This window comes from Calidris pugnax, unplaced genomic scaffold (genome assembly GCF_001431845.1).
Source record: "Calidris pugnax isolate Ruff unplaced genomic scaffold, ASM143184v1 scaffold95, whole genome shotgun sequence".
Taxonomy (NCBI): Eukaryota; Metazoa; Chordata; class Aves; order Charadriiformes; family Scolopacidae; genus Calidris; species Calidris pugnax.
Genome location: NW_015090885.1, coordinates 9,092,243 through 9,109,356, shown reverse-complemented (window position 1 = coordinate 9,109,356; position 17,114 = coordinate 9,092,243). Strand labels below are relative to the sequence as shown.

The window sequence follows — 17,114 nt, the reverse complement described above, 5'->3', positions numbered from 1 at the left end:
AACATGGATAAACCCAAGCAGTTCAGGGAATGTGTGATCCGTGATCCCTCCATCCCAGTCTCCCCCTATTGGTGTCTGCAGCACAACCCAGGCTGTCCTTAAACTTGACTATGGCCAAGAATTAGGGATGACAACATGAGGGGTGCTGGGCAGTCCTATGCAGATCTGGAACTTCATGATCACCCCCATGTAACCATTGCTAAAACTGACTAATCTTGAACCTTAAACTGTCTGAAAAGCTGCAGACAGCTCCAGACCCCCTTCGTTTCCTGCAGAGGAGCACTTCTGCCAGGTAACACGCGCTCCTTGTGCAGCCAGTAGTGCTCCTGACTGGGGAGGGCTGGAGGTCCATCCAGCATCACCTTCTCACAGATTGACAGAGAAAAATGAGAAGCCAGACTTAAAATGGGTTTGCATCTTGCTGTAGCCTTACATGCAGAAATATGTAGCTGATATGAAAGGGAGGTGAGTCAGGGCAGCTCCCAGAGAAGGAGACCCCCAGCTGGATCCCTGCTGGAATCCTTGTACTGCCAGCAGCTGGGGAGGGACAGGCATCGCTATGGAGGTGAAGCCCTCTGCAACCCAGCCACGAGGGCTGGGGGGGTTACCTCAACTCAAATGGCCACTCTCACTTTTTATTTGAGACTGCAGTACTCCTGCAGCACCTCTCCCCATACCCATAATAAGCAATTAATCTAAATTATAAAGGTCCCAACTCTCTTTTACCCATGTCTGTGGTGCTACTGGAAAAATGCTAAAGCTTTATGCCCACCATATGCTCGTAGGTGTTCAGAATATACTTGGTCAGGAAAAATGTTTGACCTGACGATGCCTGTTGCAGATGCAAAGCCTGTCTCTTCTTACAGATTTTAGAGCTGATGTTTATTTAAAATAGTCACGGCACTGTTGTATCCTATTTAAAAGCACATTGCTAGAGGTGCATAGGATATCCCTGTCCTCTTGTACGTTACTGTTAACTGACTTCAGCTGAAGGATGTGCTTGACTATATGTATGATTCCAGGCCATAGCCCAGGCACGTTTTACACTAATGCCTCCTAGCAATACAGGAACGGAGTCAAATCCTTCCATTCTGCATTTCCTTTGCAGTTTTCTATCCCTTCTGGCCACTCCACAGCATCTAATAATTTCATAATATCCGAGGGGATGTTTTTATCCTTATTGATTGTCTCTTTGCAGGCTGTTCTCCGTGCTTGTGAACCTTACATTGACAAAAGGTTTTTGTAACCTCAGCACAGTAAACATTTTATAAAACCATTCCTGGTGTTTTGTTTCATCTCAAATTCACATGAAAATTCCTTTTCTATTCCTTGTAAAGTACAGAGTATGGCTGATTTCTTTCTTACCTGTCAAAATTCACTTTTTAATCAGGTAGCCACCTTGAGCTTTTGCTAACAAGACTTGCACTGGTTATGGACACATGGATCTTTTGTGTCTTTTAGGCTGCCTGGAGTTATCCCGCTCTGTAAAGGCTGTAGGAACAGAATTTAGTACACAAAAAGTTATACAAGTCATGCAGTTTTCTAAAGCATAACCTCATGATATTTTTATTTGATTTATGTCTTGCTGTTCTTTCCTGTTTTCTGAGCATGATGTTCATTTTTATAACAGAGTCGTTAGGTTGTTTGGATATCTTTAGGGTGGAAGTGAGTTCATAGTTCTACCAGTTTTGATCAAGTTCATTATTTTTCTTCTTGAGCTTATTATTTTTTAGTCCACTGTGTATTACTTCACATTTGTGAACATTTCATGCAGATACAAAGCAGATGGAAAGTTTTCTCAACTTGAGTAGGAGAGAGAGAATCACTTTACCCACCTGCTAGCCAGTTGGTGAGGCTGTGGTCTAAAAGGGCTTATTAGTGGTTTCGTTTGTGTGGGAAAAAACTGTAACCCAAGAATCACGCAACTGGAAATACTTTGTATGCACTACAAATCTTAAATTGACTCATAGCATTTAATTTTCTTTATCTGTTTCTTTTTTTTTCACGTATTTATATTTCTGATTTTTTTTTTCATGTTTATATCTAATTTTGATATATATATGTGATGGCTCTCTAGAGTTACAATGTATATTATAATTTTATATATATGAATCTTATTCTTACATGGCCACTTGGGAAAAAAATATTTTTAAAGCATAGTGTTTAGTTAGAAATAAATTTAAAGCATTTCTGTGTCCCAAAGTGAATTAGTATGTTGTAGGATAGTGTGACCTTGAGGTATAAGGGTTGTGATATAGGATTAAGGCAACCCAAGTATTATGGCAACTTTCCTACAGTTGATGTGTATGTTCACATCTATGATGTAGGTGTGACTAAGGGCACTTATTCTTCACGAATCCGCTATAAAACAGGAATAGCTGAGTTAATCCACAGGCTTTGCCAAGAAAAAGTATTTGAAAAAATTTGAAAAATGTTTCTAATTCCGGCACATGATTTTTAGAAATTCTGAATTTCTGCCAGGTCTTTGATTGATTTCAAAACTGACAAGGAATCCACACAAAACAACCTAATTCTGTATTTGCTTTTGTTTCTGTATAACCTTTTGTTAAAGTGAAAGTCAGCTTCAAGCAGTGCTGCTGTTGTTTCTTTATACTGCAAGAACATACTTAGGAGAGAAGGAAAGAATTATATTGCAAACAAGGGGAGAAAACTGTCTGAGAATTCAGGATATTTCTTTATTAACTGCTCTGTAACCAGTTGTTTGTGTGATTCTAGCTGTATTAATAGCTCAGTTGTTTGTGTGATTCTAGCTGTATTAATTATTCTATATTAATTCTATAATAAATATCTAAATGCAAGAATTTGTCTCATATGTAGAATGCAGAAAATATACAGCTGATAGTCTACCTTGTAAAAAAGATCATTATTTTACGAATTGCTCAGAGTTAACAGCTGACAATTTTGTTAGTTTCTTTGGGTAGTCACAGAAAATGCTACTTATTTTGCATTGCAAATTGAGAGGGGGATCTCAGAGGAAGAAGATTTTAATGGGAGATTTATCATTCAATGTCTTTATTCTCAGTTCATATCTAGCCCAAACATCTAACATGGAAAGTCATTATCACATCTACTGCTTACAGGGAGTTCTGTAAAATTATCTTGTGATTTTTGTCCACTTTTTAATAAGGTGTGGGTAATGTGGTTTCAAACACATTTCTGAAACAGTTTTTGATTTGGAAATGCAGCTAGCAAATGTTTTGCAAAATCTGTTGGTCCTCATTTTATTTTTGAAAATGTCAAAACATTATCCATTTCAAAGGTAGCTGCTTTATTGGGACTTTTAAAATCATTATTTTGTTTAGCTAATTTCTCTGTCTTGCTGAAAATTTAAATTACCTTTCTCACAGGAGGATTAATTAGCAAGTTTGCCCCGTATCTTTGAAGATGAAGGTGTTACTTACAGGCTAACCAGCAGTCGTTAATAGGATTCAGCATCTGTTTCTTCTAGCATGGAGCTTCCTTTAGTATGAAATCCACAGAAAAGACAGACCATGTTCAGCAAGGGCAATAGGCTTCAGTAAAACCATTTTATTTCATAAACAGAGACAGGAGGCAAGGCTTGGCTCTCTTGCACTTTGTAGACTCCTCTTCCTGCTCTCCAACACTACTTGTACCACCAGCCAGCCAAACGGCTTTCTAGTCAGTCCTTGTGTATAAGATACTTTCAAAGAATTAAAAATCTGATTGTATGTTCTTATGTATAGAAGCTTCTGAAGCAAAATTTTACTTTGTAATTTCAAGTATTCATTTTAGTCCACTAGCCTTCTCTGGATAACATGATAAATGTTCCGCGTTGCAAAATGTAGAATTTCTGAGTAGACGGACAAAGTTAAAAGCTGAACCAAAAAAGGGAAACCAAACTAGATTTTTAAAGAAATAATGCTGCGTACCACAGTATAAAGACATTTAAAATTATCTTTATGATAATTTGAAAATGAAGACCAATATGCATGTTAAATATGCACCTTTTCTGTGTGTAGAACTTAAATAAAAGTTAACCCCAGATTTCTTTTTTCCAGAATGAGGTACCTCATCAAGCTCAGTCAAATTATTCTTGATTTACGATCATGAATATGCAGTTTGAACTTATTCTTTGTGTTTATGAATGATAATTCAGGTACAAGGATAAAACATCTTAAGATTTTATTGAAACCTTTGGAACTGAAGTTTACAAGACTCAGTGGAACTCCACTCAAAGTCCTGAATTATATATCCCTTATTATTATTATACAAATTTCACATCTTCCATTGATTTCCAAGTTCCAATTCTGTGATGAGGAAGCAGTATGCCTGTGTATGAGAACCAAAAAAATTGAAGAAAATAATCTATGAACAGTTATGTGGATTTTTCTTTAATCCCCAAAATGTATTTTTTTTTGTTAATTCATGACACTGTGTAACCTTACTGAAAAAAGACCAACAAAGCAAAACCAAAACAACATTATATCTGGGTTGTACTGTAGCCTTGGAGGTAGATTTGCTTTCAGATCTCTATGTGTTAGAAGTTCTCAATTTAAAATACAAGTTCTACTGCTTTTGTTATAGCTAAGGCTAGAAAAACAAGAAGGCCACTTATTTTCAGAAAAAGCATAGCTGAAATTCTTTTAATATAGTTCAGGAATTTTAGGGGGTCAGGGTCAGTTGCTCTTCTTGATGAAAATATGGGTGTTTGAAAATGTGTATGAATAATTCCTCATACGTTCTTTTATGTGTTAGAAAGTTGTTTACAACCCTGTCCTGATTTTCTTGAATTTGATGTGGTGTTGGAATTATTCACTGGAGTAATTTCCTCTAGCAGTTTTTGGCCTACCTGTTATTTGCAAGCAGTTGATTGCAAGTGTTCGCTGCTAAACATGTGCTTTGTTGGCTGTCATTGTGGCACTCTCAGTGGTGTCAAGCGTAATGTTTTCTCTCAAACATCCAGAGGCATCATTTGCAATTTAAAATTTGAAGTTTGCTTCTCACAAAGTTTGTTTCCACTTAAAATCTGATGATTCGGTGGAAACTCTAGTATGCTAGCTTGGTGGGATATTTGGGAAAATTAAACTCAGTAGGAGCAGCGAACAGGTCAAATAAAATATTCAGGCTGCTCCATTATGCAGCATAACTGAAGCCCTGTTTTTACAGTAATATTTGCAACAAAATGACTATTTGTGTTGGCTGAACGTTTTGTTGAAAAGTTCCCTTTTTTTGCCATTCAGGTCAGAAGGTTTCAGATGCTTGACATATGTTGCTGACCTGCCACAATATTGCTGTCTGCCTCTCCTTGGTAGGAACTTTCAGGCTGAAGGACTGAAGGAAAGAGCTTTCCATTTTATTTCAAGTGTTTCAGAGAGGACTTAACGCTTTGTGGTTGTCCAGGCAGTAACAACAGGGTCTGGGTTTGGACAAAAGCTGCATAAGGCAGGCCTACATGAGAATTTTTCGCCTCATTCAGAAACCAGCAACAATATATTCTATGTCCTAAAATGGACTGTTCACTCTAAAAGAATCCAAGTAAAGTAAGCCTACAATACTATCCCTCTTTTTTGAAGACTGTTAAATGTAAAATAGTGAATTTATGGAGGGGAGGGGAACCTAACTGCACCCAGAAAAGTACAAGATTACAGTAAACAATGCTACTTGGTATCTGACTAATCACAATTGGGGTTGCATGAAGAACCCAGGAGTTGAACTGAGGAGATTTTTAGGGATTTCAGTTAGTTTGCATGCTAGAGACAGAAAAGCCCTATTTTCACCTGACTTTTTCCAGCAGTCATTAATACCGTGCCTGAGGCAGACACAAATCAACCGTTGTTCCTTCAAAGTCAAAAGTTGCTGGGGCTCACTGCTAACAGAGACAGTGAAACATCTATTTGCACTTTCATACCTCTAATTTGACTCTGCTGGTGAAACTCGGTGTTTCTGCTGTGAATTCTTGTCTGAGTTGGGTACTGTATAATTTAAATAGCAATGCAGCCAGGCCAGCGGGTGGCCTGATAGCGAGCGTTTGCTGTTTACGGTGATTCCGAGGGATTTTGTTCTGCTGTTCTCAGCTGGATGTGCTGGGTTTACCACGTAAAGCTCTCATTAGCCTTAATGGTAATTCTGAGCTGGAAATGCTGGGAAAAGAAAGTGCACGGAGCCGTTGCCTGATGCAACGAATGCGGTGGTGAAAGTCTGTAGAAATTCATAGCGTGGCCAAGTGTGAGGTATTAGGGCAAGTCATACACAGCAAATGGTAGATGCAAAGAGCCAGAAGAGCATTCTAAAAGCACTCTGAGGCATTTTTCTCTCCCTCTTTTAAAAAGCCTACAGACTGTCCTAACAATAATGACTGGTTGTTGTTAAGGGTCTGCCTCTGGGCCAGCTACGAATCCCAGGAAATGACATGTGACATTACTTCTGCAGCTTAAAAGCACAGCTTAAGCTGTATTATGTGGAAAAGTCAACCATTGCAGCAACATGGTGGTATTTTTTGCCTTCAGTGGTTTTGGTGGGGAGAAAAAGTAAATTGAGGAGCATTGGTACACCCAGGCATATGATATATTACCCCACCCAGATGCTGAAATAAGTCCCTTGAAAAGCATGTTTTGAGAGGCAGCTAAAGGAGTAGGGAAGATTGATGGACTGACCTATGGGGCAATTGATATTTTCTTTGATCGTTGTCCTAGAAGAAGCTGTGGTAAGTTTTTTGCCAGCAGACAACATGGAGCAAGACAATAAGAAGTTCAGGATGACATTTTGCAGCAGGCCATCAGCCTCACCTGCATTCTTTTCCCCATTGGTTATTTGTATTACCCCTCTTCCTCTCTCCATCTCTCTTTTGGCTTCAAAGAGCAGTCACAATCTGCTTATTCTGACAGTGTGCAAAGTTGATATGAAACCCCTTGGGAAAAGCAAATGCACCACTCTAGGAGGTTCATTGTATTTTAGGGACTAAGTTACAAATTTTGCTAAGGGCACCTTAAGATGGGCATGAAGAGGTGGAACTCTAAAGATTCTTATCTTTAAGGTCCAGGGATAATCAAGTAAACACAATGACTTCTCCTCAGCAAGTCATTTATTTCAACAGTCTTCTGTTGATATACTTGTATACTTTTGATTCTGCTTGCTGTAGAAGATAAAAGTAAAATTTGCTTTCTATGCCAGCTGTTCTTTTTTGGGTTATTTTTTTCTTGAAATAGGAGGTGTCCTTCTTGTCAAACCTGAATTCTGTGCTTCAGCTTGCCATAATCACAAAGCACATAGGATTTGTGTTCAAACCAGGCCTGACTCCCTGCAAGGGAGCTATTTCACTTTACAAAATCAGCTTGTAATTACCTAAAAATTGCCACAGGAAATTACTTTATGTTTTTTAAATGCTTTCGCCTTTGAAAGAAGCTGACTGTGGAAGGGGAAGTGGAGATTTAAGAACTGAAGGTTGGTTGCGGTGTTTGGAGGAAGGGATGGAAAGAGAGAGTCTACTGCAGTATGAAGTCCAGGATCGTGTGTGCACAACTCCCCTGTCTATTTGCAGAATAGCACCCTTGCAAAAGAAGTGGCTGGGCATTTTCCTTCTATTTGTTTCAGTTCCTGGATTTTAGAAGTTAATGTATCCCATTCTCGCCAGGCAGCAGCTGACCAGAGACCAAGATTTCCATGAGCTATTGGGAAGGGTTCTAATGATGTTTTCTGTGGTCTTTGTCATTACTATATGCCGCAGCAAAACTTTCCCTGTGTTGTGACAAAAATCTGTGCTAATGATAACAAACGATCATTCTCCCTGCTACTGCAGATGACTCAAAGGTTAATTCCAACTGTTAATGTAATGGGGACATCCAGAGAAAGCTTTCAGCAACAGGGAGTTTTATAACTGGCATCTCACTGTTAAATTTGTCTCTCTAACCTGAGTCTTGCTGATTTTTTTTCAAGGCACCACATGTCAGTAACTCCATAGATAGATACACAGTCAGGATGAACAGGATAGAAAGTCTTTCAATGACTGTTGAAATATAGTACAATGGAGTATATCATAGTTGGTCAAAGCAACAAAATAAAGAAAGTTGGGGGGGGGGGGGGGGGGGAAGAAAAGAAAAGACAGAGGGAAATGTTCTATTTCGCTTCCCCTGAGCAAACATGTAATTTCCATGATTTCTTTTTAATGACTCTCTTCTGAAGCTAGTAGGTACTGATTTATGAAAAGCTGTAAAAGATCAGGTGGAACCCTGCAGGACGTCGTTTACAGCTGCATGGATTGCAACCCATCTAATTTGTCTAGTAAAGTGTGAGCTCATGGCGCACATCACCCAGACCATAAATTTCATGTTCAGACCTTCTGTCTAGGGGCTGGGTCAGGGGGAAAAAAACTGCCGATGTGTGCAGATGCTCTGAAAGCCCAGCTTTCCCTTGGTGCATGCGAGGAGACATCACAGACTCTTCACAGTGAGTCAAATTCCTGTTCATTGATAAACTGTCCAGATGTCCTCTCTGAGGAGGAAAGTAACTAATTTTTGTTTGGAATCCTACAAGGAGAAAAATGATACTTTACAGTGCTGGTTATTCTGAGGTCACTTGCATTAAAATTAGGTCATATTTTTTGTCCTTATGATACTTTGATCCAAGTAATAAACATAAAAGCTCTTTTGGGCCACTCTAATTCCTAATCCTAGAGACCTGTTCTATTTCAACTTGTTTATACTTTTTTTTTTTCATTAGTAATTCTTAAGTCAGGCCTTGTTTTATTAGATTTAAGTTGAGAAGATGTACTAGGCTAGAAAAAAAGATCTCCATGCTTTATCACTAAGAACACTTCATAAATACTCTTAGTAAATGTCTTGGGATTCCAGACACTATACCCAGAAAACTATAAATAAAAAGCACTGACTCTTCATGGGACAAACAGTAGTCAGGGAGATGCAGGCTGTACAGCTACTGAATAAAAATATTCTGAGCCTGATTGTCTAACCTGAGCCTTTAACTGGAAGTTGTTTAAAGTTATCATATAGGTGCTTAAGATCTGTTTTTGGCATGAGAACAATAACCTTGAAGTGTGCTGCACCTTCTGTCATTAGCTGAGTCTTTGTGTCAGTGCAGCCATGCTGTGCTTTCCCTTCTTTATTATTTTGGGGGCAGAGCAGGTTTCTGGTGTCTTCTGTCGCTTTCCTTTTCGTCAATGGCTGTTCTCAAGATGTGAGGTCCATGGCTGGAGGCAGCAATCATGGTCATTTGCAGCAGCTCCTTGTCCTGGCTGGGCTCCAGAGGAAAGGTAGTCAGGCGAAAGGCGCCTTATCAGGAACATTGCTGCTCTGAGACCTGGTGAAAATTGACGGTGAATCTGCAGAGGTGTTATGTCCATTTGTGGTTTTTAAGTTAAAATTTTCAAGCATCTATTGAACTCAATTATGACCTGCAATCGCAGCAGGGAAGGAAAATATTGGAATAATATTCTGAACATGAAAGAAATCAGCTGATTGATAACAATTGGCAAAACATTATAAGTATGACGTGCTGTTTAGTATGTAGAAAATACCAAAAGTTATTGTTTAGCAAAGCTATATTGTTCTTTTATTCAAAGGTAAGAGGTAAAAGTCTCGGTATGGCTGCTGTGGTATCTCCAGATTCCAGTGCAAGTTGGATGTGCTGCAAGGTTATGCTATTGCACTGCTGCTTATCTTGATGAGACTTCATAAAGGCTTGTGTTGTGATTGAGATGTTTTGTTTGGATTTTCTAGGCTGCTTATTCACTGGTACTTAGACACTTTGTTCTCTTTCATGCCTTTACAGTCTCCCCCTTTATGTTTTTTCCAGTGCTTAGAGATGGCTTGAGTTTGAGGAGAAGAGGGTGTTTTACAATCCAGATCAGTTCTCCGGTAGCAGTAACTGTCACCTACCCATTACACTGTGTAATCACTGCCTTTAAATTGCGGTGTTAATCTAACCACCTCTCATTTTCATCTCTTTCCAGTGACAAAAGTCACTTCAGATGGATTCTGCTATTGTAGTCAGACTCCTGTGCAGGTGATGTTTCACTAGAACCATGGGGAAAAAGAATTATGGGGCAGAAAATAGACTGTAAAGTACAGTGTGAACTGCTTTGAACATCCTTTAGTTCTGTCTCCTGTGCTCATGAGTAGTACCATCATATTAGCACAGAGCTAAGCACATGCTTAGCTTTAAGCATGAGATAGACACCCATAAGTTACTTTACTTAAAACGGAGCATGTATATTTCTGAATGGGGGCTAAAAAGCTGTCCAGTATGGACATGTTTGTCAGTCGAGGGACAAATGCAGAAATAGAGTTGATGTCTCTAGTAACATCTGACTAGTAGAGGAAGTAATTAGCACAGAGTGAGAAAGCTAACTAGAATAGGTAAGATACCTTGTCAGTAGAAATAAATTACTGATCCTATTGCTATTCAGGGGCTTCTCACACCTCTTCAAAAAAATAGCACGTCAGTGAAGAGGAACAGCTGAGAACCTCTCTGAAAGCCAGATGTCATCTCCAAGCTGTTTGCCTGGAAGACCTGTTTCAGAGAAGACAAACCTCCTGCCTGGAAATGCTTGCATCTCTCCATGGATTGCAACAATAGCTCAGAAAACTAACTGGTCCTATTTGTGGGTTTTTTTTTTAGATAGCTAAAATGAAGTCTAGTAGAGCTTGACTATAGTGACTTCATGGGGAAGGGCTGGCATTTATTTTTAGTCTTGATGCTCTTGAATAAGAAGGTTGGACTAGATGATCTCCACTGGTCCCTTCCAACCCCATATCATTCTGTGATTCTGTGAAGTTTCAGTCTTAGAGTGAGCATCGATTTTAAATTGGATATGGCAATTGTATTTTATATTTGGCTAAGTGTATTTAATAACAAACTTTCTAATTTCTGCCTCTTTCCACTGCAGAATCCAGGTCTCATGCATTTATATTTGTCTCACAAATTCACCTAAGATTTGATTTTTAGACTTGGTACGAATTTTTAAAGCCATTAGTGTCTTGTTATTTTTGTTTCTGACTTAGTAGCAGCATTTAGGATTTGTCAATGGGCCACAATACTCTGAACATTCGATATGTGTAAATTTTACCAACACACTCAACTCCAGATTGTGCATCGTTTGTGTGTTGTTTGGGACTAGGTGAATCACAGGAATATAATCTAAATTAGACTTATCTTTGCTAATGCTTCACACATTAAATTGGAAGGTAGCGATACACTTCATGAATTGGTGATGCTTCAGTGATTTAAACATGGGCATGAGAAGCTGGTGCTCTTAAGCAGGGTGATTACGCAGCATTCTTCAGAGCTGCCAGCATGAGTACCTGGTGGCCTCAGCAGCAGGGAACTTGCACAGACAAACAGAAAAGCCACATCTAGCCCGGAAGCTCCTGCCAATGCCAGTGCTAAGTTTAGAAAGAAAATAAATCCGTACGTATCCCTGCTCTCTAACATTCATCACATTCTTTTTTTTTTTATTTCAGGCCATCAAATCTTCTCCTGGACCAAAGTAACATTGATATTTCAGCCTTCCGCACGGCAGGTGATTGGCTCAATGGTTTTCGGACAGGACAGTGCAAAGATATTTTCACAGGCGTGGAGTACAGTTCCTGTGATACAATAGCCAAGATTTCTACAGAGTAAGTTTCAATTGGCTACGGCTTTTAATAATTTGTTGTGGATGAAGGTACAAGTTTAAACATAAGCATAAGAGTAGTTGTTTTGTATGGAGTTTCCAGTTTTTAGCTAAAATATTCTTGCATTTAAAAAGACAAATGTAAATTATTGTTGTAGTTGCAATACACATAAAGGAAACTTAGATGCTCTGGTGATTGTGCGAAAGCCATGGTCCCAAAGATTTTTCTTACTGATGCCGAGGAAATTCCCAGTTTCTTCTGATACAGTAGTGCTGTGCATCATCTGGTGCAGCAGAATCACTTTCTTTCACTGACAGTTTAGAAGTTTCTGTGTTGATTCTTCATATTCTGCCTTTTATATGGGGACCTCTCCACAGCTGGCACATGTGCCAATCTTTCCCTTTATTGCCCATCCTATATTCCATCAAACCAGGTGAGTCAGAGCAAGCACTGTGTAGCTGCTTTCCTCCAACATGGTAGTAATTATTCAGGGGATGAACTCCTTTCTGCCTCTAGTTTTGATATTTAAACATGATAAACTTGTAAGTTTACTACTTCCAAGTTTATTATATTTAAATATAATCTGTCTTTGTTCTTGTGATAAGAAAGAGTAAGGTAATGTTCTCTCTGCACCTGAAAAGGCAACAAATACAGTTATGAACTTTCTGTCAGAGGAAATTTTGACTCCTCCTTCAGCTAGCTGGATATGGGACAAGTTATGAAGAAGTAAGCAGCAGCTGTCATTAATTAGTGTATTATTGCAACTATAAAAAGGCTGCTAATGGCTTTTTGTAACAATCACCCTTTGGGGACAGCGCAAAAATCCTCTAGGAATGCCCAATTTCCTGTGAGCCTGTGTTAGCCCTCTGCAAGTGTTAAACCACTTCCGTGTCGCACAAGGAACAAAGAGACTGGACGTCCTGGAGAAATAGGAGGTGAAAAACAAGGTAGATGCTGGAAGTTTGGCCATGTAACCATTAATCTCAATGCTGATACCAGAGTTAAGACTGGTACCAGAGTCTTAAGATTATATTAAGATTCAGAGGGCTCAGCACATAGCAGCGAGATGTCAGCGTTGCTCAGGAGCAGTGATCAGGCTGATAGGGGGGTGGAGATGGTAGAGAGGCACGAGATCGCAGCTGGCCCAAAATTGAACACCTTGCCCCTAAATCCCAGTGCATGTATCACTGGAGAACACTATTTCATTGTCTTTTCTTCCAGGTAAGCAAACACAACAAGGCTAAATGAGTTTTTACTCTTTTTTTGCAGCCTCCTGCTGTTTTCATACAATGGCTCTCAGTAGTTTTCATACCAGGGTTTGTGTTTCAGCAGTATTGCCATACCTGGAGGCTCCTCCAATGCAGCAATATAATATAAGATGAGAGAGCTGATTTTTGTTTTCTCACATCAGCCCTAGGAAACACAGAAAGTGTATGCTCATCCACCCAGTGCATCTTCTCTTTTTTTCCAGTGACATGAAGAAAGTCGGCGTTACAGTTGTGGGGCCTCAAAAGAAGATTGTTAGCAGTATCAAAGCTCTAGAAACTCATACAAAGAACAACCCTGTTCCTGTGTAAGGTACCAAAATGATGTTACTCAGGAGAGAAAGAAAAAGAAAAGTTGCATCACAGGGCAAAAGCAATGGCTGATAAATGACAGAATTTAAAGGAGTTCTTTGCAAGAGCTTTGGAAACGTAATGGCTGAAATTTCAAACCCACTAAGACACTCAAATATTGAGTATAAATGCCTTAAAAATAGGAGTGAACTTGTTTTCTATCTGTTAATCCTAAAGGGTGGGTGCTCTTGACTGACTGTTGATGCAGATAGTAAATATTGAAAGAAAAAATATGTAAAAAATCCTTCCAAGTAAAAACCAGTGATACTAAAACCTAGAGCCATTTGAATATTAAGTGACTGAATAACATGAAAACCCATGGACGTAAAAGCTGTGTATTTGATCTATACAGCAAACAAGAAGAAAGACTTGCAGTATTTTTATACAGAAGAGATCTGTAACAGGTATTTTATTTCTTTAAAAGCAAGGAAAATAGAGGACTATACCTCACTACCTGTGTGGCCATATTTACTATAATGTCATTGTAACTTCATTCAACTTCAGAAAGGAACACAGAAATAAAGTTTGTAGTGACTTTTAGTTGACAAAAGATTTTCACCATTATGTTAATTGGGACCCTAATTGTGTTCGTTTAAACAGAAACAAGTCTGAATTTTTAAAAGACTTATTTATTTCTTTTGTTTTTTTTTTTTTCTTTTCCATTATTGCTTATATTTATGCTTAAATACCTTAACCTGGCTGTATTATTGCCAAGTGCCAAATGTTATCAAAAATTCATTGGTTCAACCTGAGAAATTGTCTGAGGGTTAATTGGTAGATTATTTTATACTTATAATTTCATATATGAAATACAGAAGGAAAGAAAGATGGTATTTTTTCCAGCTCTGACTCTAGATAAAGCATTTGGACTTGCTGAGATTCCTTCCATCTGTTGTGAGGGGTATTTTAACCTTGACTTGAGTTCTGGCAGAGTTGTGTGCATATCGATCTCTAGATCCGTATCTGGCCCACTCAGGTACATACATCTCATTTACTTCCCAAAGGCCTGTGTCCCTGTCACAATAAGGACCCTTGCTCTCAAGTGATGTCCAGGTGGGAGATTTGCCTAGCAGACATTAAAAAGAATCAGGGTTGTGTCCTGCGTTAAATTAGGATGCTTTTTGAGTTCCCTGTGGAGCGGTCCATTTCTGGCTTCCAGCTGGCAGACTCTGCTCCCAGCCCTGGGAACTGGTAGTTATGCTGAGATGGTGACTTGCAGCCGAGGAGAAGTGGATAGTTTAAAAGGATGACTTAAGCTTGTGAAATGGGACCTCGGTGTGTATTTTTGCCTAAATCTGAGCTAGAAGACCTAGGTCCAGGCACTGCCATCTTGCAGGAGCCTTGCTTTTTCCACAGGTTCCTTAGGCACCTGTTCCTTGAAAGCAAGCTGAAAGGAACCCATCTTTAGGAGAGAATTCAAATTTCCTGATGGAAAAAGGAGCCTGGAAGGTGGGATTTGAGGGTCCTCCCCAGTCTTTAGCATCTTCCCAATAGCGAGCTCTTAAGCTGTTGCTCCAGAGCACGTCAGTCCTGGTTCTGAGCCAATGAGACTCTTCAGTCTGAACATGAATGGTTTAAATTGCAGTGTGAGGCACTTCTTGTGCTACTTAACACTCTAGATGTGATGCCAGGCACGCAGACATCAGGCTTCAGACACTAGTGGAGACCACTCCAATTCCCAACTTGCCACCCTGGAATCAAAACCTGGTTCTGATGAATCGCAGCAAGTCCCTGGAAGTCCAAGGCTGTGTGGGAGGCAGAAGCAGCACACCACCTTTTGCTATGTGTGCAAAAGCAGGTAACTAGTTGTGCTTTCTTGGTTGTATTGGTTTGGTTTCTGAAGCTCCTTGTAGCATAGGGCACATAAGTAAGGGAAGAATCAGTTCCTAGGGTTTGTGTGGCTGAATCAGCTTATAAATTGTTCTGTGTGGTTCCAAGATTTATAAAATGTGGACACGCAACATTTATCACACATTGCTAAATAGAAGAAGAATTAGAGACTTTTTAATGAGTGCTGGCAGTGAGCATGCTATAAAGGACTGGATTTGAAACACACTCACAGGATAGTAATTAGTAATATTTACTGAAATAAAAATGAAGGGGTTTTAAAGTAAGTTGAAATAAAAAATGAAAAATGGAAGAAAATTAAAATAAAGCACTTAAGATGTAAAGAACACTTCTTATCTGCCACAATCTATCGTGAAATGCAGCACGCTGAAGAGAAAAGCTGTATTTTCCATTGCTTAGTTCATTCAGAATCTTTCTTTTCTTCAGTTTGAGGTTGTTCTAAATCAGACATTGTTAGTGCATTTAAGTCACCAAAATCCGTTTGCAGACATTGCCTGTGTGGGTACAGCTTTTTATAACATACTCCTCCTGGCGTTTCTCTTCAGCTTCATTATGCCACTGGAGAGTTGGGGAGAGGGGCCTGGGGTAGGGGAAAGACATCTGTGAAATGCTTCTGAAAATAGAGAAGCAGTTCTTAGAGTTTTAGATGATGACTGAAAACTTTGCACCAACCACCCTTAATTTTCTCTTAGTATCATGTCATGTTCCTTGCCCACTGTTTGAGCATGTTCAGCATAAAAGCTTAAATCTCACTGATGCTTGGGGAAAATAAACTCAATTTTGCTTTTCTTTGCTATTAGGAGTAGAGAGTTTTAAAATACGTTTAGTTTTTTCTCCTTGTGAAAGGTTGATTTGTACTGTAAGTGGCCTCTGTTGCAAGCATCCTATACTCCCTGTCCCCGTGTACATATGTATACATAGCAGTGTACAATTCTTCATTGTGGAGTAGAGAAACTAGAATTCGTGTGGCCATCTTCCTGTACAGGGCTTGCTTCGGTTATCGACATCAAGCAAAATGCAACTACTCATAAAATGACATGCCATATTATTGGTTTTGTATCTTTAAATATAGTTTCCATTCTATTTATTTCTGTTAACATATCTAGTTTTGTGCTGTTACTTAGCATTCAATAAGCAATGTATAGATGTGATTTGATTGGCAATATGTATTTACGTTAACTTGTATTTCAAAGCATTACTTACTCATTTAGATTATATATTGTGCAATTGTAGATGGCCTCTTACTAATGTAAAATGATTTGTAGTGGAAACATTTATATTTTTATAATAAACATAATGAAAGTATTTTTTACATACTGGAATACTGAGGTGATTGCTTGGAGGACAAAGTAAATTTATTTGATTAGAAAAGTGTGATAAAATTGTAATTAAATATGGATAAATTCTGAGTGTTAAAGCATGGGTTCAGAGTGAAAGCTAGATATTACCTATATTACCTATTAAAAGAAACAAATAGTGCAGGTTTTAACTAGGTAGACCAGCATTTGTGCTAAACTGACTTATATCAGTCAAAGACTTTACTTTCTCCATGGACATGGGAAAACGGTCTACATTAGCCTGCCTGTCGGATATTGAAAAAGCTGTCATTTATTTTAGTTGTATCAAGTATTTCCAAACTTTTGCTTTTCTTCCTCCCTTGCCAGTGGACCTCTTTTCATCTTATTACTATGTTGAATCCAGTAAAAGATGTACTTTTCAACAAAATAAAAAAGCCCACCGCTTACTGTAATTTAACCCCATGATCATTTCTTGCCTCTGAGTATCTGTATCAGACAATGTTTTGCTCCTGTTTTGTTATGTCCCTATGGAGTTGTTTCTGTATGCTTCACTAAAGTACAGTGTCCTTGAAAATGCCAACATACAACTCAACTTTGCATCTCAGGAATTACCTTCCTAGAAAAATAGGAGTGGGTTGAATGTTCACCAGTCACTTGAGGAGTGAAATTACAGAATCTTTCTGTACCATAAATGGTTTTGCATGCTTTTGTATATTACTGTGCTTCCTGGTGCAAAACAATGG

The 17,114-nt window shown here is 38.8% G+C and overlaps 1 protein-coding gene across 1 annotated transcript in view; it reads left to right on the top strand.

Moving 5' to 3' along the window:
• The window catches only part of EPHA3 (EPH receptor A3), a 232,273-nt gene extending 215,440 nt beyond the window's left edge, over positions 1-16,833 (top strand). The window contains exons 16-17 of the mRNA XM_014947309.1: positions 11,457-11,612; positions 13,081-16,833. Coding sequence (XP_014802795.1) covers positions 11,457-11,612; positions 13,081-13,186 — 262 coding nt within the window. The 3' untranslated portion in view covers positions 13,187-16,833. The remainder of the gene's footprint in view (positions 1-11,456; positions 11,613-13,080) is intronic.
• Positions 16,834-17,114: the final 281 nt, after the last annotated feature.